Source organism: Anabas testudineus, chromosome 4 (genome assembly GCF_900324465.2).
Source record: "Anabas testudineus chromosome 4, fAnaTes1.2, whole genome shotgun sequence".
Classification (NCBI taxonomy): domain Eukaryota; kingdom Metazoa; phylum Chordata; class Actinopteri; order Anabantiformes; family Anabantidae; genus Anabas; species Anabas testudineus.
In genome coordinates, this window is record NC_046613.1 from 11,247,609 (window position 1) to 11,274,104 (window position 26,496).

General features: G+C 43.0%; 1 protein-coding gene across 2 annotated transcripts in view; it reads left to right on the forward strand.

Moving 5' to 3' along the window:
• The first annotated feature begins 3,129 nt into the window (after positions 1-3,129).
• trabd2b (TraB domain containing 2B) overlaps positions 3,130-26,496 on the forward strand; it is a 54,924-nt gene continuing 31,557 nt past the window's right edge. For both annotated transcript variants that reach the window (XM_026344784.1, XM_026344785.1), the window contains exons 1-2: positions 3,130-3,314; positions 5,671-6,240. In XM_026344784.1, coding sequence (XP_026200569.1) covers positions 3,201-3,314; positions 5,671-6,240 — 684 coding nt within the window. In that variant the 5' untranslated portion in view covers positions 3,130-3,200. The remainder of the gene's footprint in view (positions 3,315-5,670; positions 6,241-26,496) is intronic.

Sequence of the window (26,496 nt, forward strand, 5' to 3'; positions counted from 1 at the left end):
TTCCAACCCCTGACATGATTCTCCTTCTCTTTCCACCACTTCCTATCCTTTCCCGTTACCCCCTCTTTTTTTTTCCCAGGATGTCCGGAAAGGAAAACCTCAATAACATTTCAGCAGAGACTCAGTCAATATTATTCCTGAACATCTTCAAAGCGAGGCAGAGGATATTGGGGCCTGTGCTAGAGATGGTTGGAGATAGTGAGAGAGAGAGTGTATGTATGTGTGTGTGTGTGTGTGTAGTCCAGTTGATAGCGTAGACGACAGACAGAGAAAGAGAGAGAGCGTTCAGCGGGGTCTTTGCAGTCAGTCTCTGAAGTATGGCCGCCTGAAGGTATGAACCACTCCTTCTTATCCATCTTACTCACATTTTCTTTGAAGCAACATTTCTGCCCCCTGAGTCAACCAGCTCCCTCTTCGTCCTTATACCTTTGTCCACCGTGGTTGCGATCTCAGTTCTCCATCACACCAGTAGGGGGCCCTGTGTACATGATAAACAAATGCACATATTCCTTGTACCCAGCCACAGCTTCCCTGTAGAGTCAGGGGAGTCAGTGGAGGTATAGAAATGATTCCTTTTCATGTGGTGCAGTAGCAGTGGCAGTAGTTGTAATAGAAGCAGTACCTATATCATTACATACCAATAGACAATAATCATGCGGAGGCCTCTGCCTGTGAGTTAATGTTGGGGTTTTGTGGCAGGCCTTCTGCACAACATCAGACAGACAAGCAGGCAAGGAGCCACAAGGACAAGCAGACACAGGATCCTTAGCGCCGCAGTGCCACAGACATTAACAAGATCTCTTCAGTCTCTCTTTTCCCACTCTCTCCCTCCCTGTGCTCTTAGTGTCTATGTTGCCATCCAGGGCACATGCTGTGTGCTATAAACACGTTCAAGAAAACAAAAACCATCAATATTGACAGGATGCAGATGCAGATATACTTTCACATTTTAAAAATACCTCTTTCTCTCACCCCCCCAGCCCCTCCCTTTCTCCCGTATCCCTCTAACTCTCTAACGCCTTCCCAGATGTGCAGTCAGTAAGTGAGCGTTTCTGCCGTCTGCTAACAGAACATTAACTTCTTTGGTCCTCAGCTATATGTGCGCGATGCTGTAAGCGCTGGCCCCCATCCAGGAATCTCCTGCAGCCAGCCGCTCGTAAGCCCTCTCCTAACCGGCCAAGAATGTGAAAACCTCCTTCAAAGACAAACCCTCTGAAAGGTGTGGTTAAAGCAGGTACCTGAGTCAACAGGTGGCCGTATTAGAGCAGATGAAACTTCTGAGTAAAATCCCTCACCTGTGTCTGAGCGAGAGCCACAAAGGGGAGAAACAGAAGAGCAGGTTAAAGAGATTAGATTAAAGCAACACGGTTCACTGTGTTATTTATTTTTGTGCCAGCTTCATGAAACTAAAAAGCTGAGGCTGCGTTTAAATAGGCCATTGTGAACCAAACAGAGGAACTTTACAGTTTTTCAGACTCTCAAATTTTGATGCAGGGCGCCCAGTAAAAACAGTCAGAGTCAAAGGTCAAAGAGCAGAAGTGTCAGTTTTACAAAATGTGGAACTGTGTTAAAAGAAAAGCTGATCAAAGACGCTCAGCGCCCCAATCTACCACATCTAAATGGAAAATACAATGAGTGTACTGGGACAGTCTGCCGCTAACAGAGCTGCCCAGTAACAGAAGTGAGCAGGGAGTGGTGAGAAGAGGAATGGAGAGGAGGGGAGAACATGGCCGAGGACAAAGGGTTGCTTGTCCAAGGTCTGTCTGCCATTGGCCTTCAAGGGGAGGGGTGGGGGTGGTGGGGGGGGCTGCAGTGCCACTTGTTTGAGGGGTCTCCATGATAAATTTCCCACTACTTGACTCTGTCACACTGTCTGCCACTTGGACAATAACGGAGGTCACAGCAGAGTAGTCGAGCGTTGACATTATGGCCCGCGCAGAGAGGCGCCACTTTCTTTCTCTCATGATGAGCAATTATTTCAGATCCGTCTGCTCCACATCGTGACTAACACGTCCTAAGAAGAGCAGTGGACTGAAAATAAATAAAACACTTCTCACAGTTGTCTTTACTTGCACCAGTTTATTTGTGACCATTAATCATGCATATAAGGTCTTTGACAGAACCCTCGTACAAAAGTACTGCTGCAGGGTTGTCAAACAGAGACGTACAGGGACAAATGTAATCCCACCGAAGAGGAAGCACATGGCATTTGAAATATTGTTCATTTAAATCCTTGGAATGACTATGTTGAAAAGCAAACTAAACAAAACGCCGAGCTGACAGCACTGCTGTTCCACCTGCCCTCCTCACTCTGCATTACTACCTTAAAATAATCAGATCCATTCATACTGGACTTTCTAAATCACAGAGGTGGGTTTCATACAAGAAGCCCAAGAAAAGCAGAGAAGTGGACCTCTGAGGAAAGATTGTTTAGACTTTCCACATCAAGCAAGAAGAGTAAGAAATAATATATCACCACGAAAAGCCCCAGGGTAGAAGAAGATAAGGGAAACGAACGTGATACATAGAGTTTACATGAATAAAGAGGGTAAATAAAACTAGTCTAATAGAAATAAAATATCAGGAGAGATCAAAAGTAGAAAGCATCATAAATGTACTAATGTGCATGTGAGAATAATCCACCACAGGCCTCGTGGAAACCATGTTGAACAGGACAAACCCACCACAGGAGAGTATAAGACTTCAGCATCCGTTCACCACTCGGCACTCAGCTTGACTCCCGCAAACCTGTCGTCCCTCTCTGAACCTGCGCTCCCTCCTCTTAAAACAGGCGAGGAGGTGTATGCGTGGAGTGTGCATCTTATATGTTTTGGGCTGGGATAGAGGGGCACTCGACTCGTCCCACCTCCCTCTCTCCCAGTCAAGACGCTCCAAAGTTTCAGAGCGCACCGCGGAAAACCATCCAAAGAGTTTTCAGCTCTTACTTCAAGACTGCGGGCGAGAGGGGACAGGAAAAAGTTTCTGGAACCGGCAAACTCGTAGGTGAAGAGCGTCGGGAATGGCGAAGAGACGGAATGGTCCTCCGGTCGTGCGGCACATGTGATTTGCCCAGACGCAGCCGGTAACGTTGTCATCTGTTTCAAAGAAAACGAGAAAAGGACAGGGGGGGGTGGGGGGGGGGGAGTGTTAAAGAGTGCTCTGGGAGCGGACTGTCACAAGTGTCTTGTCACCTCGACACGATGGTCTGTCTGCCGAGACTCAGCTGGGTCTTCCTGAGCGCTCTTCTGCATACTGTGGCACCCTGGGGCGCAGAGCGACTGGACAGACCGAGGCAGTGCGACGCACCAAAGTCGGTGAGTGGTTTACGGACACTTTTATTAAGGGCATCCCATTTTTTCCACACAAGACAACACTTTAGTTGACAGGATATTCCGAACAAGACACAGTCAGCACTTGTCAACATCATCCGTACTTTGAAAAGTTGGAGACTTAACAGCTAAACTATGCAATGCATCTAAACCTGATCATCTAGGAGAAGAACGTGCACTTTTGTGCAATAAGATAAATAAATGGATAAATAAATAAATAAAAATAAACAGTATATAAATAACTGTGATAATAACAACAACAACAACAATAATAATAATAATAATAATAATAATAATAATAATAATAATATGTTTTCTCTATTCATTTCAGTCTCGTACAGGGTCATTGATGTATATTTAATACTTTTACGCATGTGGAGTTCAGGTATATTTCCAAACTGCCTCTGTAAATCTGCAGCTATAGCTTCCATGAAAAGACGTGAAAGTGTAAGATTCTGCCAACAATTGTTACCGCTCGCCAACATTATGACTGTTTATGTGACAAACTCAAGTGGGGAACACCCACTGGGTGACTTGACTTCATTCGGAAAAGTTTCACTGACCTTTCAGGAGTGATCGGGTCTCAGCGCAACACTCGCTCTATTAAAAACACTTATCGAGCATGTTGGTAAAATTATGGATGTGGCTTGAACTCATGGGGAAGTGCAGAGCAGCCACTCATACTCCAGCTCCATGATAACGTGTCTGTCTGCGCGGCTGCCTCCCACTGTGGATGCACATGAAGAAATAAACATAAGGCCTGATTAAAATCACGACAACACGCTTCCCTTCAAAATATAACCTCAACAACAGGAAAGTCTGAAATGTGACACTTGGCCATTTTGTCCAGGACTGTGCAGGCTATGAGTCTTCTCAAAAGAAGTTTTTGAAGTCATGAAAAAGTGGGTTTGGTGCATCACGTCCTATATAAGGATACTATCTCTGTTGTCATAGATCACTAAAAGCTTCGTGCTCCTTCGCTTCATGTGATTTGTAGTGCGTGCACTGGTCTCTGTTTTCTGTTAAGAGTAATTGCCCCAATAAAAAAAAAAAAAAAACGGGAGGCCCGTGCGTCAAGGCTCCCCACTCTCCAGGAAGGTCCGCGCAGCTTCAGCAGAGGGGATCTCGACTCTCTCTTTCTCTCCTCAGGACCGAGACAAACACACTTTCCATGTCTCAGAAAAGTGTCTAGGTCTTCATAAAGCGCCCTAACGACGCAATTACGCTCTTTTTTAAGTTTCCGCGTCTCCAAAAAATATGATGCACAATTAATACACTAATGCTTTTCCTGTTAGTCTGGAGTGGCGGCTGGATTTGGCCAATGTGAAAATGGAATTAGAAACTGTGTTTAAAACGCTGCTCCAAACTTTAACATAGCACTTATCATTTTTTGCCTGCAGGTGGATGGTGCCAAAAATTACAGTATGTTCACTGCAGTTAATTATGATCATAACATACCATCCCACAAGACGACTTCACTCACTTTGGCAGATATCTGAAAAGTTTTATACGACAAAAGCAGCACTGGCAGCATGCAACTGGAACACAGCTGAAGGAAATCTTGATTAAACTTTAGAAGTAAACATTTTCTAAGAATAACTTTATTTTACAGTAATGGGTTTCATCCCTCAAATGTCTGATTGCTCTGTGCCTCCAGAGCCAAAGTTTGATATTGTTTATAAAAACTAATTCGTTTTTCATATTTGAATAATGCCAGCATCAAAGTCCTTGCACATGCACAGCACATTTGCAAAGCACTTAACAAGAAACATACTTTAAATGCAATACAATGTTATGTTCATTTAGGATTGCTGGGATTTTATTATTTCCATTGTGACATTGCTTTGCATTAAGATAAGCCCAACAGACAAACACTCCCTGCATTAGAAAGCAGAGGGGATAACACAGTGCTGTATTTAAGGCTGTCAGCACCACATGCCTCTGCCTGGTGTAAAAAATTTCACAAACAAAAGTATCACAGCGGGGTCAGAACAGAGAGCAGGTTTCTTTCAGCTTTTGCTTTTATGAGCTCCAGTGCAGTATATTTGCGCTGCAGCCTTCAAAATGTTTCCCAGGCCGAAAGATGCTTTGGCAACAGAGGCATGCACCTCAACAATACACGGGGGTCTGTTTACAGCCTAGAAGGCCCCTCTATAAACTCCCTGCTTGCACCACAGCAGCAAGCCCTCACATCAGATACTTCTCCTGTCGTCATCTCAACGTGGTATTTCAATCTTTAACTTGTTGACCTCAGCTTGACTTTCCAGGCTGATTGTTCTGGTCTTTTTTGTTTCTTTTTGTTCTCAAAATCTTTATTTTCTTTCCTGTTCTTCTTCCACAGCAAAGTGACATGAACTCCTTTCTCTGGAGAATAAAGCGAGCACCTCCTCATCCTCCTTCTTACTTATTTGGTACCATCCACGTACCCTACACACGAGTCTGGGACTTCATCCCCAACAGCTCCAAGCAGGCATTTCACAACAGCCACAATGTTTTCTTTGAGCTGGACTTGACCGACCCTCTGACCATCTCCAAACTGACCAGCTGCCAGCTGCTGCCCCATGGAGAGAACCTGCAGACGCTGCTACCTCGAGACTTGTACCGGCGCCTCAAACGCCACCTAGACTATGTCAAACACATGATGCCTTACTGGATGACTGCTGATCAGCGTGGGCGTGGCCTGTATGCAGACTACATGTTCAACGCCATTGCGGGGAACTGGGAGCGGAAGAGGCCTGTGTGGGTGATGCTGATGGTCAACTCGCTGACGGAGTGGGATGTCCGGTCCAGAGGGACCCCAGTACTGGATCTGTTCTTAGCTCAAGAGGCTGAAAGGATGGGAAAGACAACAGGGGCAGTGGAGCGGGTGGAAGAGCAATGTCACCCCCTGAATGGCCTCAACTTTTCACAGGTAAGAGAAGGAATAAACACTTGTTGATTTTTTCCTTTTGGTTTTGATTCCCTGTGTATACACAGCTGGAATAACTGGATCTGGAGAAAGCCCCTTCTAGGACCCTTCTTGGACAAATGAGGTGCTAAAGGGGGCATGAGTCAGACTGTGTATCCTGTATCCTTCTAGTAAAGTACTTTATCTCTAAAGACAAATAAATTGCCCTTTATAATTATTGGTAAGCCTCAGGTTTACATGCACAGCTTTTAGGCATTGCACCTTCACTGAAAGAGAGAGAGAGATTCGTGAGAAGACAATATAAGGAGGAAAAAGTGATTAAAACCGCTGGAGACAGATTTATGGTTATGGATGTCCCACCACTTCACTCAGCAGACGCCCCTTCCACAGCAACAGCTGAATCCGCAGAGAGGACGCCAGGTTGAGAAATGTACAGTACATGTTGAACAGATTAGCGAAGGTGAGAAGAGCTCTCTCTTTCATTAATGCAGACTGTCTGTCTCGCTCTACGTGGTGTCGCTGGGCTTGCACTGTAATCTGAGACGGACACATGAATGAAATAACCTAATTGCTTGGTAAGCAAAACATGGGGGTATATCCAGCTTTAATTTCTTACTGTATGTGATGGCAAAGAAATAGTAGGAATATGTGTCTACTTAAAGAATTAGCCATTTGGGGGCCACCTAATTTGGAAGCTGAAGACAATTAATCAAACTGTGGGAGGTCCCAGAAAAAATGAGAATTACAACAGCAAGTGGAGGATGCTCTATTCTAGTACAACCTTAGATCAAAATTAAGGAGGAAAAAACATCTCAGTGTTTGTGTGTGTGTGTGTGTGTGTGTGTGTGTGTATGTGTGTGTGTATTCATATTGGCAGTACAGTGCAGCAAAATCTGTGAAGACCTAAGTCTCAAAGTGACAGGTCAGGTCGGAGGGCTGTGGGTCTAATTTGAGAGGTAGTGGGCTCCCAGCCTCTCTTCTTTCAACAGCACCTCCTAACTACGCTGTCAAAGTCACATTGCATGCCCTGCACATGCCTGAGAGCTTTACTGGTCCTAGAAATAAGCTTGGCAGGCACACTTTGCCTCTCAGTAATAAAGAGGATGTGCTAATGACGTTTTGGAAGTCTGTAAAATTCTGCGGACGTGCCCTTTTCTTACTATTCTCAGGTATTCTCGTCTCTTTTCAAGATTTGAAGTAGCCTCGGTACTTCAAACTGACCAAATGCTTGTCTGAGTATAATAACAGTAAGTGTCCAACTTTGTAAATCAGTGTTTATGTTTCTTTTCATTCTTCAATGAAACGCAAAGGTTGTCATGGCGTTCACAAATTCAGATAAGGGTTCTTCTGCCATTGGGCTTCTGAGCTTCCAACCCCCTCATTTCCAAATATGTATGAGAACGTTTCCGAGCTGAACTGAAGCTGACATGGAAACCATTATTCTCAATTATAATAATTTGTGATTTAAGCTGAGGAGCACGGTTGATTGGATCTGTCTATGCTTGACTGTAACAGTGATGAGGTCAGAGAAGAATGGATAGAGTCAAAGTGAAAATACGTGGGTGGGAAGCAGAAGAAACAGAAGTGAGACACTGGAGAGAGAAAGCCAGAGATAGAAACTAACCAGGGAATTAAAAAAAGTGCAAAGGCAGCTGTGGGACTGAAAACACAGGGAGAGTGATGTGCATAGTCCTTCTGCTAACACTAATCTGAAACATGACTAATTCTTTATGGGAGATCTGAGTTGGGAAACGTTCCAAACTCTGCCGGCTCCCTTATTATTTGTTTCCAATAAAAGTATCTGCTTACGGTGTCCTGTACCTTTGTTCTTAGCAACCGAAATGTTGGTGATACATCAGCTGTGGATGTGTCTTTGGCATCCGGTCCAAAAAACGTGCAGCCTTTAAGAGCAGAGGTTGTCCAGCTTCACGTTAGGCGTTGCTACAGGGCCTGTAATGCTCTTTTTAAAAGAGGTGAAGCAGATAAATCATTACCACTTGGACGGGAGGAGGTGGAGGTGTTTTACTTATTATTGTAGTGATCACCAAGAAGGGACAGTTGGGTGTGCCAGAATCTTCTTTGGACCGTTGTGATATGTGATCTGTTTTCTTCAGACCTCTCTGTAGCGTCTTTAGATCACACAGAGAGGTGTGCACGTCTCTGTGAGAGGGAGTTTTGAGAATGTGGAAACAAAGGTGGGTCATGGTGCACGGTTCAGTATAGGTTAACAGCCTGTCTTTCTGAATGCTTTGAGCACTAAGTTGGGACTGCTAACGAAATCCGAGAGTGCAAGCTGCACAACTACAGCTCAAGGAGTCAGTATCACATGCTTCCTTTTCCCTCAAGGGCAGATCAATACATTCTCCTCATGACATACCAAGATATATAAGATGTAGGAAAAGCAGCAATCTAGTGGTGCACAGCACCGAACTGTAAACGCTTATTTCCATCGTAGTGTATATTATTGGAGTTAAGATGTGGACTGAGAACGGCTTTTGTGCAAAGCTACTTTTGGGAAACTGGAGAGCAGCTTTAGATTGTTGGCTTCTCTCACACTCACCAAATAAACATCCATATTTATTTTCACTGGGTCGCACTGAAGCCCGTGTTGGAGAGATATTACATCATGTTAGTGGCGCCTGTCTCCTGTGAAGGGGTCAAGGTTCATGTTGCGAGGTGGTGGTGGAGTCACGGAGCAGCAGACTGGTGAGGAGACTGGCAGTCTGCTGGGGTCAGTCTGGGCACCCCTGAACGGGGAGGCTGCCCCCAATCAGATAGAGGACCAGGCTGATTTTCCATCAGCTTGGGCTGTTTTGTGCTTTCCACTTGTGTGAGAGAGAGACGGCTGCTTGTGGGCCCGGGTAAAGGTTTTTAAAGGATAGCAGCGTGGCGGGTGACACAATCCAGTTTCCTCTCAGCAGGAGGGTTCTCTGCCCTCAGTAAGAAAGAGTTCTGTTTACAGCTTCGTCGACAGCCTGACCTGTCTATTGCAATCAGGGCAGATCTCACGCTGTCCTCCAGCTCCAGAAGATGTCAGGTTGAGGCGTCCTCACATGCTGTGGTGACAGTGTGGTCAGCTCATGCCTGAAGTAAAAGTATTTCTGCAATGTGCTGACATTATATTTTGTCTGAGAACAGATAATACAGAGAATATATGATAAAAAGTTGGGGTGTAAGGTAACAACACAGGTTTTAACCCACAGCGGTAATAAAAAGAACATTTTGTCTGTCTGGGCCAGAGACTTTCCCTTTAACTGCGTTTCGACCCACACAGTCTGTATTTCCCATAAGTTGGTATTACTTTATATGATATTCAATTTGATTTATATTTGTGTTTGCTTTTCCAATTCAGATTGGACATCATAAAGTTTATGGCCCCAGGATACAAATCAGGGACATGAAAATGATTTAAGAAGAGTAAAAGTAAAATGCAGCACATATAGGAGGAATTGCTTTCTCTGTAGAGCTCCAGAGGTTCCTGGCTGTGCACGGCAGTTATTTGATGAGCATTTAGGCAAGCGGTGAATTTAATGGTGAGGGTCCAAAGTAGTGAATGTCTCCAAAGGCTGGGCAAGAGTTTCTAAGTGAAATGAAATGAAAATAAGATTCTCATACATCATATCAAATCATGCAAAATACTTTGCCTTGTGTTTGTTGGACCATGTTCACCTAAACAGGACATCTTTAAAGGGAGGAATTAAATAACATCCAACCTTACCCATATCCAAATATTTACATTCCGTGATGGGTGTGTGAGTTTGAATATGAAGGGATGTGTTGGACACAAGCTGACTGATGGAAAATACGATTCTGTGTCTGGAGTATACGCTCCTCTTTTCTCTGACCTCTTGGGTCTCTGCTCACTTCTTCTCACTGTCTGTCTCTCTCTCTCTCTGATTGTCTCCTCGCGAACCTACTGCTCATCTGCACACTTACACGTAAAAGTGCACATACACCTAGTGGAAAAAGAGGTGGACGAGGGGGCGACGGGGAGGGGGAGATTACCTTCAGAGTGTGCTGACGACGCATATCCCCCCGTTTAAGCGTCTGACATCTGAGGTTGTTTCACATCTAAGCTATAATTATCTGCGCAAATATGTGGAAAACTGTGAGGCAACATGTATCGAGCCGATCATCTGGCCCTGTCGGCAGGCAGACGGCAGTCCCACTGTTGCACTAATGACTTAATAAGCCTCTTAATGACCAAATAGCCCACTGCCATCCAGAAGCACTTAGACAATTATGTGCTGGCCAGAACACTGCAGGCTGACGGTGAGCTGGAGGGAGGCAGAGAGGCTGGATATGGACGCTGAGAAAACAGGGGCAATGTACAACTGGCAACTGAAAAAATAAATTATATGCTGCTGCTATATTCACATTTTACAAGAAAAAAATGAAGGTAAAAGGAAAAAGTTCACAGAGTCATAATTCATCCTATGAGGGTTATTTTTTTTCTGTGTACAGCAGAACTTCTGTAAACTTAATAAAAACAGTATGACATTTAATTTTTAACTGGCTCCCCACAGTGCTCCTCTATAAACTCACAGCATTGTCTTCACAAAGACAGAGGTCATATCCCTCTCTCTTGAAGTACCTGAGAGACCTGAGGTAATGACTCCACCACATTGTCGCTGAGCTGAGCGCCGCTGAGGTAGTGAGTAAAGTGCTGCAGGTCAAAGTGCTCCTCCATACTTTAGCGCTCAATGTGCCAAATCCTTCCCCTCGCCCACGTTCTCCCTTTGGTGGAGAAAAGAAGCGTTCCTTTACGGCTTAAATGTCACACATGTCTCACTGTGGATCCATCTTCACTCTGCACTCTTTTTCAAATGAGGAGGACCAGAGGTGGTAGGCACACACACACACACACACACACACACACACACACACACACACACACACACACACATACTATCCTCTGTTTCTGTATAATTATTCTGTCATCCTAACAGTGGAAATTGCAGTAAATTGAATGGTGGTTGAGTGTGTTTTTCTGCAGGCAGGGGGTCTCAAAGACACACACACACACACACACACACACACATATTATATATCTACAGTATATTATATATTTGCTCATCACAACAAGAGACACCACAGTAAATTGTATGGCGCTGGAGATAGTTTTCTATTGGATGGTTAGGTAGTTTCCAGGAAAGCTGAGGTTAAGCTCAGGTTGTCTGGGCCAGAGGCTGATTGATCACAGACAGGAATGTGACAGACTGATTTCCTCAGAGACCCACTTGGCCTCTCAGGAATGTTGTTGTCTATTGGGACGTTGTTGTTTTTTAACCTATGTCTCCACGTGTCATTGTACTGTGTGTATCTGTGATGTGATGCGTGTTCCACTGAAGCTTGTGATTCTCTCTACAGTAGATGCCATCATTTATAATTACATTCTTCCCAAAAGACTTTGAGATGGGATTTAAATGACCAAATCTGTCATACTTAACTGCCCTCCAGAAAGATACATATACAGGTTTTTTTGGTCTAATTGCCATATTGGCAGAGAAACCTCCTTTGTCAGTGTCTTTCAAAATCAATATCATAAATCACCAACGCAGAAGTGTAGACTTTTCTGATGTGTCGCTAGAGTCAAAGTTTGGTTAGGTCTAGAAACAAAATCAACACGCTTAAGTTTAGACAATGAAAAGAAATCGGTTTTGACTGGGTAATTGGAATTGGATGAGAGACTCCTGTGTCGAAGTCCAGTATTTTGTTAAGCAATCCAACTCCCCAAGTCAGTTACTTGAATTTAAACATTTGCTCCTTTGAGGCAATACTATTAGGAGTACTATGAATAATTCTTAAGGTCTGCTTATGTTCAAAAAGAAGCAGTACATCCAATGTGTTCTTCAGCTTCATTGGAAGTACGTAATTGTTCTGAATGGGCACATTCAGTACAGTGAAAAGCTGCTTTCCTTGAGACAGGGGGTGGGGGGGGTGATATTGTTTAAATATGTGAATAACGGCAACACGAACTCCCCTCGAAGACAATTGGTTGCTCACACAAAAGCAACAAAAGTTGAGACCCCTGTTCCGTTCTCAACTCTGCACTACTCTGTAACCACAGTGTGAATTGAGTGTGAATGTTGAATTGCTGGTTTCAGAGAGATGTGGGAGTCTGACAAGCATTGGCAGCTTTAGTCTGCTTCCAAACATGTTCTGCTTTGGTGCTTTATGAGTGTGTGATCCTGAGCTGCTCAACCCCAGGAGAGCAGTAGCAGGAGGCTTTGTCCATAAACAGATACAGACAATTAGATTTAAATGGGACAAAATAGAATAATGCAATAAGCACAGATGTCTAGTCACACCAATTGTTTTTAAAATCACTAAGGAACTTAATGTAGATGCACAGCAGCCAGACATACTGTAAAACACACACACAAACACACACACACACACAGACAGTGAGAGTGCAGAAGCAGTCAAGTGAGCAGAAAATATTGCATATCAGTGTGGGTGAACAGGGAAAAAAAAAGGTTGCCAGTAGACCATGACATGCAATTTTCCACAATGGATACTCGGTGGTCCGAGATGAACTCAGCGGCCAGGCCTGCCTGTGACATCAGCCACACATACTATCACACCTCTCGCACATCGCTGGCCAACAGTCGCAAATAGGTGCCAGGAGAGAACAACTGCATGCACAGCACATGTGTGTTGTGTAAGCCGAGCTTGTAACGGATTAGTTAGCATTATCAGAGCCCACTTATTAGACCTGCTTTTAATGTGGCCCGTACATTTTCTCTGCCGTGTTTACAACCTACCCCTGCACCTCTTACTTTTCTCTTCTAACTACATCACCCTTCAAGTAAATCACTCACAGCCAAACATCTTGAATATTAAAGTTTTAGTCCTAGTTTTTATGTTTATTTATCTGGTCAGACTTGTTAGGATCATGTCGGTCATGTTCAGGCCAATGCAGCATGTGGCACATTCACATATCTGTGTATATTCATAGTTGAATCTGTTCTCCATAATAACACTTTGATATGAGAGTGGTGGAAGGTTTTTCACAATCACACTGAGTGGCACTACTTGAGAAAGTCAAGATAGGTTCAATTTAGTTGGACACTCATCAAATGAAAGAGCTGACAAGGGGAGTATTGACAGAATTTGCCATTGTCTGCAACTCTGTACTTTCATGAACAGTATACCAGCAATATAAATCCTTCAATCATTGGCCTAATCTGACCAAATTAAACAAGCTCAAAATCACTGTATGCCTTATGATGTTTGAGTAACCCCACTGGTCAAACTGAGGCCAAGGTGTAAAGCAAGCCATGGTCACATATCCTCCCTGCGTTTTAGTCTCTATTTCTGCCTCTGCTTGTGAAATGATGAATGTGTGCAAGACTGGGCTACCTGCACTGTGACTAATGTAAAATCTGTCAGTTGTAGTTCTTGAAGCAAGGCTCCACTCTTAAACTTTATTATGGAGAACGCAGATCCTATCATATGTCCTATCTCCCTGCATGCATTCAAGACAATAGCCTTTACACAGCTCCCCATCTAAAAGTACAGCTTAAAGAGGCAAATGGGAGGCATTGCATGCAGACGCTCAGACAGACAAGATAGACAGGGAGGCAAGAGACCGACTCCAGTGCTATTAACAAGACAGTTTTCCTGGTACTAGTGTAAACAGATTTACAGGGATCGATTACTCCAGAGATAAGCAAAAGTACAAATAAAGAATCTCACGGGTCAAACTGAGCTGAAGTGTTACCATCTGTACAAACTTTCATCTTCCCATTACAGACCTATTCACAGTCACTCTCCTCTGTACTCCAGCCCAGTTCCTCCCTGTGACGCATAACAGAGGGATATATTTCTTGGACACACAGTATGGTGATGCATTCACATGCATTTGGCTGCTTTTCAAACGCCATTGCAGGTTCGCTAAGATTAAAACTGAAAAAAGTTGGGCCTGCATTTAAAAAACTGATCGCAAACCAGCAGCTGACCACCTGGACTGGAAACAGGCCTCATGCTACTGGAGCCTTCATTCAAAATCCTACAGCCCCTGGTCAATAAATTTCCTTTACTCTGATGTGCCTTCAGCAGCTCAGGGGATTTCAGGCATTTGTGCAGTCAGGCGTGTGTTTCTCTGTTCAAATAGTTCCCAGAACTTTTTCTGAGGCCTCATCCTTGCCCTTTGAACGACCCCTGTCCCCAGCATCCCCGGTAATGGTGGCGAAGATGAATTTTTCAGTTACGAGTCAATTAATCTTTGCAAATATGGTTTTAAAAAGAAGAGCAGTTTATGCTTCATTTATTATCCATGGATAAATGGAGATTCTGTGTTTTATGCACTATTTGATACGTTCCCTCAGTCAGAGCAGTAATAAAGTGTAATTTCCATATATTTTACTAAACTTTGGTACTCTTTTAATCGTCCTATATGAACATTCCTTTCCTGCTGGCATGCAAAAGGGATAAATACAATGCCAGATACAATTGGCTGCCTTGCTGCTGATCTATGACCTGGTCAATCCTTACCACGAGAGAAGGGACCAAAATGAAAAACAAAAGAAAAAAGGCAGGATTATAACTTAAGAGCTGTGGAAGGAAGAGGGACAAGCAGGGAGTGGGGAGAACGAGCAGACGAGCCCGTATGCCACTCAGGAGAACGAGGAAACAGAGGAGAGGAAAATAAAAGTGTTCAATTTGGTACTGGAGAGAGCAAAAGGAACAATAACACAGGAAACCTTTCACTTTCTCCACTCGACAGTTTTGTCTGTGCCAAAATAAAAAAGACAACAAAAAAAAGGATGCTGCCGTGAAGTTTCTCTTCTGTGGGTTAGGGTTAGGGGTTTTTTGCTCCCCTGTTCACTCACATCATGGTCAATTTCACCTGTCATTCATCGGTGCCGTTTTCTCCAACAGAGTCCTTCTACCTTACCAAAGCATACACTCTCTTGGCATCTACTGAAACAGTTTAAATATAATATCAAACATATGGCAGAGTTTATGGAACGTAAATGAAATGAGGAATCAAATTTACTTAAAAAGCCGTGGAGGGACCGTGGTCTCCGAGGGGTGCTGTTGTTTAGGGAGAGCTTAAATGAATGGCAGCTTTAATTACAGCCACAAACTGAGTGGGAGAACTGGAGACGGTATAATAAGAGAGAGTCGAGGGGAAAGCGAGGATGGGGGAGAAAAAGAAAAAGGGGGTGAGAGGGAGAGAGGTTGAGAAAGAAGGGCTCTTAGTGGGTGGCTCTTGTCTCGTTTTTCTTCTTGGTTCTCTCTCTTGCGGGTGTACATCATGTGACGATATGTAATTGGCCTGTGGTCACACCAGAGTTGTACAAACAGATTAGCAGGGAAACATGTCAGCCTGAGGGCCTGCAGAGGTGAATGTGTGTGTTGTGCGGATCACAGATGTGGGATTGTGTGGGAAATGGTTTGATGGAGTAAAACCTATATTAATGGTGAACAGGTGGGGCAGTTGACTTTGTCGCAGACAAATTTGTTGCTGTGTGGGCATGTGAATGTCTGCCTATGTCTTTACACGCGGTGACACGTGCAGTTTGAATATTTACACATTCATCCAAACGCAGATTTTCGATGCTTCATTTGCATTCACTCAATTCAATTATGTTTCTACCCTGTTCATATATTCTGGAGGTTCAGTGTGGCTTGTGACACAGGAAACAAATCTTTCATTTCTCCCATGAAGTCTGGCTATAGCTACTGCACCACGGCACCCACTACACACTGCAGTTCATTGTGCGATCAGCCTGGTATTTATTAAACCTCTCAGTGAAGTTTTAGCAGACACGCACCACAAACCAGTTCACCTTTGTGTCCGTGATGTCATCCTCTCTCGATGTGGGTGTTCATTTTGAAACATCAGAGTTTACATTTACACTCAGTTGTGTTTCTTTCTGTCGGTTTTTGTGAACATTCGGATGAAGTCGGAAGTCCACAGATGAGAAGACCAATACCGCTCTTGAAGCTACTGTACAGCCAGCAACTAATTGCATTAGATAATTGAAACACAAGTACGTTAAACAGAACTAAATATCTACTTTATATCTATCACCCACAGTGCAAAATGGGTTAAAACATAATTTTTGCTGACAATATGTAACGTAAAACACCACATATTGGTTTAGAGTGTAAGAGGTAGCTGGTAGACAGGCACTGTTCATGGTGGCTTCATACACAGATACGAGAGTGGTACTGTATGAGAGATATGAGAGTGACATAAAACCTTTCAAGCAAGTGAATGTGTCTATTTCTCAAGATGTTAATGGTCCTGTCAGCTGTTAAATACAGTAAAGAAACTGTCCCACGGTAGAGCACATTTCACAGCTAATGTTGACATGTTCTGCACAAGTGAACATTCCTGGAGCTGAGCTGAGGAGACAGACAATCAGAGAGTGTCAGGAAGAATAAGTGGAAGAGAGAAATCTCTGAACCTACTGTAGGATCCCATTCAGACATGTCAGTTTAACTTGGCTTGAAAAAAGCCAGTGTGTAAGTAGACACAGTTATTGGTTTCTGATGTTTTGTCAGCTCAGTGCCAGACCACCTGCCTTCGGGGAGGAATAGCATCCCATAATACTGTATGCCACCCAATGTGGAAGATAACCATATTTTTCCCTGAAATACTCTATGCTCTATATTTCCAAGTCTTTTCCTGTTAAAAATGATCTTTTTCAAATGTGTTTTTGTTGTTTTTTATGTTGTTTTTTATGTTTTGTTGTTTACTGAAATATTAGAGTTCAGTAATAAACCTAATTACAGTAATATGAATAGTTTTGGAGTTTTTAGGTTGTGTAAAATATTTAGAAAGGCCCTCTACTGAAAGCTTTGGTAGACTCGTGAACATTTGCCATGTTGTTGTCATATGAGTTATTAGAAATGGCTTTAAAAGCCTGGGTTCACAGTATCTCTGATAGAAAGACGTTACATTTAAAAAGGTTTTTATTTCTTATTCTTACATGTGGTACCAAATTAAGAATGCTTTGCAAATACTTTTTTAACAGGGCACTTCTCCACTGGTTTTGTATTCTTACGTTTTACCTGTGTGCTGTCGGTCCACATAGTTGTTTCTTTGACACTAGTGTCTAACGGATGTGGCCTTAAGCATCTTACGTCACGCTGTAACTTTACAGATTCTGTTAATATGAAAAATATGGACCAGGAGCAGTGTGAGCCAAGCCACATCCTAGATCGGCATGAACAAATCCCATGTTTTTGATAGATTTCTCTGCTGTTGATTCTCTCAGGTAATAGTGTCAACACTTCAGGCAGTCGACAGAAGCCTGACAGACGGCCGGTGCAGGCGTGCGTGCCATTGTTGACAGTTAAAAGCTAGATCTTTGTGAAAAGCTCACAGCAAGCTAGCAAGGACTGAAATGGAAACACGAGTCTACTTTATCAGCTTGCCAAAATGCCGAATGGGGGAGTGCATGAGAGACACCGAGGAGAGACAGAGAGAGATGAAAAGAGAGAGAGGCCAGACCCCTCAAAGCCTCTGCAGTCAGCTCTGGTGACGGCCAACCCAAGCACTTGAGAGCAGTGTGAATGGCTTTTTAATGCCTGCTAACAGCTGGGTTATTTAATGGGATGGGGTGATGGATGAAGGGATATGCTGAATGATGGGAGGGATGGAGAAAGGATGAGAGTGACAACGAGTTTGGACACGAGGTCCCAGGTGACCACTGCCGCAACACTGTTGCCATCACGACAGGCTCAAATGCAGCCTGGGTTAGCGATCACATTCGCTAAAGTTGCGGTCTTTACTCTGACTCCAAATTCATTTATCTTGGTCGCATCTCAGTATTTTTCTTGAGCTTTTGTTATTTTGCCTGAGACTGACACAGATGACGTCTCAATTATGTGGAAATCACAGGGGTAATTGCAGTTATAACATTACTATCTATGAATGAATGTCCAGCTGGCTGCTGATTAAACACCCCGCAAAATCAGATTTATATGCTGTTGAAAAATGCTGTCCAATCCAAGTAGAGTGCAAAATCAAACTATCAATAACAATCCTGACACATTTGTATCCTATTGTAGCACCAAAGACTCCGGCTGTCTTAACTTTGACTTGTCTTTGTTGATGAATCCAGCACTTTTTATTACAGTGGCTTCACAAAGTAATGCTGTCCTGCACTATAACTCTTTTTGAAGCCTAACAAGGTGTATAGTTTTACTTTTTGATCCTTTTCTTGAGAATTTGTCTATATATTGGAAACAAAAGTAATTGGAACAGCTGAGGACCAAGGCCCAACATGTGTGCATTAGTACATCATTTGTATCTTGACACACTGACTGGTGTACAGTAATAGCAAGTTAAAGCTAAAGTAGTGGGTATAATGAAGCTGTTGAAGAAAGCAGGCTTGTGAGACCAAACAGTTTCAGTAAATTAGTACTTATTCCTTGACTGAACATCAAAGGGTTTTGTAAATCATTTCATTGGCCTTTGTGTCATAAAATCAGCTTTTGTTATGAAGAACTATAAACTACATTGGTCAACATGTATAAAACAAAACACACTGAGCCAGAATCCATGTTTATTATGTTTATCAGAGGAGGAATGCTGATGTAAGAAACTGGTCAAGTCATATAAACCACACAGACTTCAGTATCTTACCTCAACCCGGCTGTTGTTTACACAAAACCGCCCCTGACTCAAACAAAAGCTGAAAGAATCCCTGGAAGCCACAGGAAGAGAAGATGAGAATGATGAGGAGAGGAAAGAGACAGAAAAAAATATAACAGGAGGTGGTGAAAGAGGAGAAAGAAAACAAAGGGGAGAAATTAAAAAGCGCCTTCAATTTGATTTCACATTTTGTGAGAGAGAGAGCAAAACAAAGGCTCCTGTATCTGTGGAGATTCTCAGTCATCCAGGTCAGGCTCCTCTTAAAAGGGTCATTTGGTGGCAACTGGGCTTGAGATGTTTCATATCTCCTGTGAACTGAGGAAGTCTTTGGAAGGAGAGAAAAAACATCTTACAGAATCTCAAGTGAAGTTGCCTTGTTTGGGAAAAGACTCTTGTAGCTTCTCTCAACCACCTACTGACTTCAGATACATCAAGAAGCCCAGTTTACCCTTCTTCTTTCACTTGAGGAGTTTTGCATAGATCTGTAGCCTTAATTAAATTTATATTAAGTGTAGAGTATGAGTTTCAATACTCGTTCATTTTCTTTCAAATCTAAAGTGGTCCACTGCCGAAACAGAGTGAGATCAAACCCTGAATCACTGAACCCCTAAGGCCCCTGAAGCGTTGAGCTTGTGGCACCAAATGTGGGTCAGATGGATTATTTGTCAAAACCATCAGCAGGTTCTGTGAAGAAATAAAAGATTCCTGAAATGTGAAGTCTGGTTTAAGTCTACAAGATGTTCCAGGAATTCCATCCGTCTTCACTTGGGCTAACCTGGGATGGCGCACACAGTGGAGACTGGAGCATTTGGTTGGGAGAGCGCCAAGGTTTGGAGAAATCTTCGGGCATGCCTGTTGAAATGGAGGACGTTCCCCTCCACTGAAACAATTTTCTTGCTTTTCTGTCTTAAAGGGTGCTTGTTTTGGATCGGTCGCAGGCGTCAGTGCACCAGTGATTGTGGATGAAATAATTCTGAAGGATGTCTGGTTTGGGTTCAGCTTTTCTGTGGCGGCAATGCCCACCCTGGAGAACCTGCTGATCTGGCTCTTGTAAAAGGCAATTCTAGTCCACGTTCTCTCCCAGAGAAACACAAATAAATTCCTTTTAATCAGCCATGGGTTCTTCAGGGGCTCATTTGGAAGGAATGTAATTGAAACTTAAGGTAACATTATTCATAAGGTAAATGTGCTTTGCTAAGCTTGATTTCCTTCTCCCACAGCTGGCCTTTGATATGCCCACGGGTGATCTTGCAGTGGTTTAGATGAAGACACAATTATTCGAGGCGGCACAACGGTGGGCTTTGAAAATGTTTATGAACGCACTGTGAGTTGTAAATCTCATGGAACACGGAAGATATTTCAATAAGTGATTAATATAATGAGAGGCCACTAGCTCTCAGTTCCTGTCTGTATTCTTTCCTTCTTATGTGCTGCTTTCCTCCCTGTGTTGGCTTCTATCGCTCTGGAAGTGCTAAGGGGAAAAGGTCCCGAGTTCAGTGCCTCTGAAAGGGGATCCAAACCGCGTGCTAACGAGAATGCCAAGCCTAACAGAGACTGACAGCTCATCGTACTGAGAACTGCTGGGCTGGGGGCTGGTGTCAGAGCGTGCCAAATATCTGTGTGCATTTATTATGAGAAGGCAAACATCCCTGGTGAAGCTTAATAACTCGCCTTTTTTACACGCATGCAGGAATGCACCCACATAAACACTCTCAAAAATGAGAGTTAAATTGCACACAAACACACGCAATCATAAAGACACACTGTTCACATGCATCAGTCAGTCAGCAATAATATATCACAGGAATCCAATTGGAAAACTGTGTCTCCCCACCTAATTCCATCATGGTCATAACCACCACCAGCGTTCATTGCTTTTCTATCTAGGATCAGATGAAAAGCAGATGGGGAGTAAGAGAAAGACACGAAGGAGAGAAGGACATGAAGAATAAAATACATGCAAAGTCACAGGGTCATTTAGCAGCAGAGACAAAAATGCGCTTAACAGAAGAGAGAGAAAGCGACAAGGAAAAAGGGAAAGGCAGAGAAAGGGAGAGAGAGAAAGAGAGAGAGAGAGAGAACGTGCAGAGAGAGGGAGATAAAGGCAGCCAAGGGGTCAGACTGGGAGCGAGGGAACAGTCATTTTCAGATGAAAGGAATCCGACCAATCCCCTCAATGATAAACATGTGTCTCTGTCACCCATCCCAGCACTCTGCTCCATTTCTGCGTGTGTGTGTGTGTCTGTCTGCATTATTACAGACAGTCTGACAGTCACACACACACACACACACACACACACACACACACACACCGACACCCATTCCACCATTTTGGCAACAGCATGAGTGTTAACCGACATGAGCCATCACACCCTCAACACAACACTAGAGCCAGATAGCAGAGCGTTACATCTCAACTCCTCTCTACTTCTCTTTTCTCCTCTCAACCTTTCCTCACTTGCTGCTAACTTGACATTTCTGCAAATTATTGCAGAATACAGTGAACATAGATTCATGAAGAGGGCTCACTGTCAGTCTATTTAATTTCTTCATTACGTTTATGACTATTTCTAGACTATTTTTAGACTCAAACTTGGACTTCTTCCAAAAGTCCAAGCAGCTCTGAGTTAAAACTAACTAAACATAAGAAGGAAAGAAAAACCATGCCCATTTAGTTTGAGAACAAAAAATATAATCATATTAGAAATAAAATATTCTTGCACAATGTTACAAGCTAACCATGAAAGTTTGATATCTTTCCACTGAGGGTTTGTATTCATGGTTGTATCTACAAACAATGACAGGAAGGTCATGTTCTAAGATCTACATTCTGTACTTGCACGCAAATTTCACATGGGTTGTTTATTATATTAATCCGACCCAACATCTCAACCTTTGTCTTTCCTGGGTTATAGACACTATTAACTACTTACATAAATATAGATAAATAAATAAACATTTTTGGTGGGCAGCAAAAAATTCCAGGGTGGTGGGGGTGAAGGGGTGTTTGTGCTGACGGAGAGTTTGGAGCTCAGTACATTGGCAGAGCGAGAAACAGAGACAGAAAAAGCAGCTGGAATTGGTTGATACCAGAAATGTAAAAGTCGAGGCAGTGGGCTCAGATGACTCATGTCCAAGTCAAAAAACCCCAGAGACCAGGACAAGTCAAAGATAATAAAATCAAAAACTGACTCCAAACCAAGGCCAGACATGAGTTCTGATCGGGGAAACAGCATGATCTCGGTTAAACACTGAAAAAGTCAAAACTGACATGAAGCATTAGCTGGGACTCGTTTGCCTTTTAAATATTCAACCAAAAGCAGAAAAGATCTTATTTAAACCTCAAACAAGGGTATTAGTTGTCGAACCCTCACAGCATGAGAGACAGGCGATGGGAACCTGCTTTCCAGTATAACGTTCTTTGCTTCTTGTCATGTCTTCACTTGATTTATTGAGCGCATTTGTAGGCCTTAGTTTACTTTTCCCAAATGCACCTGTGTATATGATTTGGCCTCATTGGAGCTTTTTTTATTTGGCTCTTATTGCTTTAACAAGGCGAGCCAACACCACAATAATAAAAGTTTAGATTTCCAGACTTATTTTATAGTCAATGAAGGCAACTTAGCATCCAGCCTAATGTGACTCACATCTGTGATTGGTGCTGAGGTCAAGAAACTTTAAAGTTAAACTTATTTTTCATACGTTTACATTATTTAGTCTTTCCTCAGGACCTGCCCCCTCCTGTCCTCCCTCTCTCATCTTCTCCTCTCTAGTCATTCAGGGACTCAACCCCCCCCCCCATAGATGGAGGTTGAGGGAAGGGTCTCTGTGGTTTTTGGAGTGTTGCCATGTCCACAGCAGGCCTCGCCTGAAATGAACCAGGTGGGGGGTGGGGGCTCGGACAGAGGGAGCAGAGGGTCAGCAAGGGAGAGAAAATGGGGTGGACCTGAAGAGAAGAAGAGGGAAAAAAGGAGAGAAAGCTTTGTTGTGGTGGAGTAAACATTCCTGAGCTGCTTCCTGCTGTTCAAAAGGTAACTGCAAACATCAATGTGTGTGTGTGTGTGTGTGTGGATTTTTGAGAAATCTCTTTGGTCTGTCATATGTTTGTATGCATATGCATGTTTATACTATTGTGTGTGTAATTGTGTGTTACTTCCTACTTGGTATTTTCACAACAATGCTTGTGTCGGACAGGGTGTTTATTTGTGGGAGCTGCAGGGTACAGTCATCCTTTTGCATTGTTCTGCTGTAATCCTGAACTGCGTAAGGCATCTGTCAGCGAGCCCCTCGATGTAAGTGTGGTGTTTGGAGCCATTGAAACCACAGCTACTCACCCATAACCACATTTTGACGACTGGGTCACTGGCACACACTCATGCATGCAGGAGAACACATAAACACTCAAAGACACAGACATGCACACACACACACACACACGCACACACACAGACTGTGGCATGGCTTGATGTGGCTCTCTTTCTGCTCAATTAACTTTGACAGATATTGTTTTCAGTGACCTTAGAGTTGAAAACATTCTGTTTATGACACATAACCTTCTCATTTTAGCTACGACGGGAGTTTCAGCCTTAACTTCAGCACTTAATTACTGTCAGAGCTGATGCGTAGCTGGTACTAAACCAACAGTGATCTAGTAAAATCCTAGTGTTAATTAAGATAGGCTTTGGCCCAGCAGGGAGTGTGGCGAGATGGAAACTGAGACATTTTGCTTTGGAGAAAAAAAGCCTCTTGTATGTTTAGACAATAGCACCAGCAATAAACATATAAATAGTGAAGCAGTTCTGTTTTTCACACATGCGTAGAAAAAACATATTTTTAGTGAAGCACTGGTCTCTTTTATAACTCAGAACAGAGAGCACATATAATCTCTTACAATAAAAAAGAAATAAACTGGCCTGGAAACTCACAGCAGCTTTGAATGGGAACTGTTTCCTCTGCCGTGAGATTCGGCCCATGAAGCTGGGGCGTGTGCGAATATGCGTATTTGTGTGTGTTAAACTGTGAGAATTCGTTTGTGTGGGTGTCTGTGGCTTCATACAGGGGAACCTGTATGAGCTGCCTTCCCAGTCAGCGATCAGGAGAGAGATAACACAAGGGTCAGGCCAGTGTCACAAAGGAGTGTGTATGAAATTCGTTGTAGATCTACTCGGGTCTATCAAAACAACTGTTCTGCATCTGTGCACCTACTAAAGGTCTCCTGCCACTACACTTTCAGCTCTCAATCAGTGTTTTCCTGCAACATGAGACCAGCTTCAGTTTCCCAGCTGAGTGCTGGAACTTCACCTGGCCACATGCAGACTAACTGCTGCAGTTTAACAGTAAATGTTTGCCTCTCTATTAGACCTCTGCAGTTAACCAATAACAAGGCGCTTATCGTGACATTTGCTGGGAATTTTTCTTATTGTCCTCTATTGGAATATAAACTGCTCCACAAACAAAACATCTTACAAATACACCTTTCATATTATTATATAGTAATGTAACAACACATTTCAATCTCGTTCTCCAGAGAAGAGAAGGTAATCCAAAACAGAAGTTATACTAAAGGCTATTGCTGATCCAAAATTGGTGAGCTGTGCCGAAATTCCTGCACATACAACAACTAATCACTGCTACCTCTGCTACACCTTCTAAGGTTTTTATTCTTTGCCTTCCTGCGAAGACAAACTGCAGCAGCTGTAATCTTGTTTATCCAGTACTCCTCCTGTCTGCTTCAGCATTCCTCTCCATCACTGTGGCCTGTTTGATGATTTGTGGGCCATTTAAAACCACAATCCTGTGATCTGTCGGTCGCGGTGACCACAAACCCTCAGCATGGCTGACCAAGTCTGCCCTTGAGCTTGTGCAAACACACACACAGTCTCATGCAAGACACAGAAAAAACATCTACAGCGTGCACCAACATACATGTACGTATGATGCAATTCGACCTTCTGTACTAACACAGTTTGTTTCTCTCTCAAACTGTGAATTATGGGTTTTTCCCACAGGCTAATTCCCTCTGTCAGAAGCCTGTGCTGAGCTGTGGTCCAAACCCAGTGTTTTTCTTAATAGTGGGTATGGGTGCTAAAACTATTAGAGGCAGCAATCATAGTCTTAATCATATTGGATTTCTTCATACCAAGCACTTTCCCTGGGAGGCTACAAGGCGGAGAGCTCTGGGTGGTTGGAGGCTGGATGAATATGGAAGTATTTATATTTGTTCCTTTGCAAGAAAGAAAGTAAGCAAGCTAAAATTGATTTGTACTGATAAAAGTATGTTTTTATTTTTAGATATATATGTATTAACAGTCGACTGTATCTTGAAAAAAGGTGTTGTTCCTCACAGAAGAGCTATTGCAGATGGTAAATGATGAATGAATTGCACTTATAAAGTGCATTTCTACCTTTTTTTCTGCTGGAACTAATGCTAAATATTAATGCACACACATATACATGCATTTATTATATCTAGTGGTAGTTTAATATATGTACACACTTGTGTTTAAGCATGTGCATGCATTTGAGCACGTTTTATTGTGCCATTTAGCAAACTGTGGCTCAGTTGTGGGTGTCCAGTCTCAAAAACATGTAATTACAGTATCAGACTCTTGACAACAATGATAATACACAGAATCAAGAACAACCAAGAATGTGACAGAGAAGTAGAAATATCTGTCATAGATTCATGGAGCTATAAATTCATGTGCACACCAGACATAGTGAAATTTAATTCCCTCTTGGAGCTGTGCTAGAATTATCACGCTGGCTCCTGCTGGATGGTGCACACAGACACACACACACACACACACACACACACACACACAAACACACACACACACACACACACATGCATATACAGAGGAATCAAGGTTGTAAATAAATTAAGAAGGGATTGTAAAAACATTCTCGAAGCCCTGGACTGGGTTCAAATCAACAGAGCCGGGTGCCTAAACTGCAGATTTATGAAATAATGAGACTCTTATGAGGGCGGTTAAATGTCCCGTCTCTGATGTGACAGCCAGCACTGCTTCTAGTCAAGGCCAGCTACAGGAAGAGCTACTAATCTATGGCCAACGTTACTGTAACCCCCCCTGACCACATGCCGTCAAGACTCTGCCTCCCACCTCCAAACCACCGGCAGCACGGAGGAGTTATTTCCCATATCCTATCACTGGGCTCCCTTCCAGTTCATCACCTCCCACTTAGTGCGTCTGTGAGTTTCCTTGTCTTTTTGTTTGTCTGTTTTGTTATGTCTCTACGTTGGCTTTGCTGCCTCTTTCTCTGCCCTCCCTGTTCCTCACACACAGACACATAAATACTGTTTTCCTCCATCTCTATTTTCTCTGACAAACACAAGCAAGCGCACTTACGCGCTTACACAAATACACGGTTTGTCCAAGTCTTTCCTCTGACATTGATTTGTCACTCTAATGATACAGCCAGACTCATTTATGGGTCGCTCGTAAACATGATTAATTCCTTCTCAATTCAATTTCAGTTCAGGCCTGATGTCTGCTTTAAGTGTCTGTATGAACAGGTTTTGTTAATCAATTGTAATATACTGATGCCAAAATGTCTCAACCCCAGTAATTAAAAGTAGTACTCTGGAAGCCTGTTGGCTGACATCCCATATAAATCTA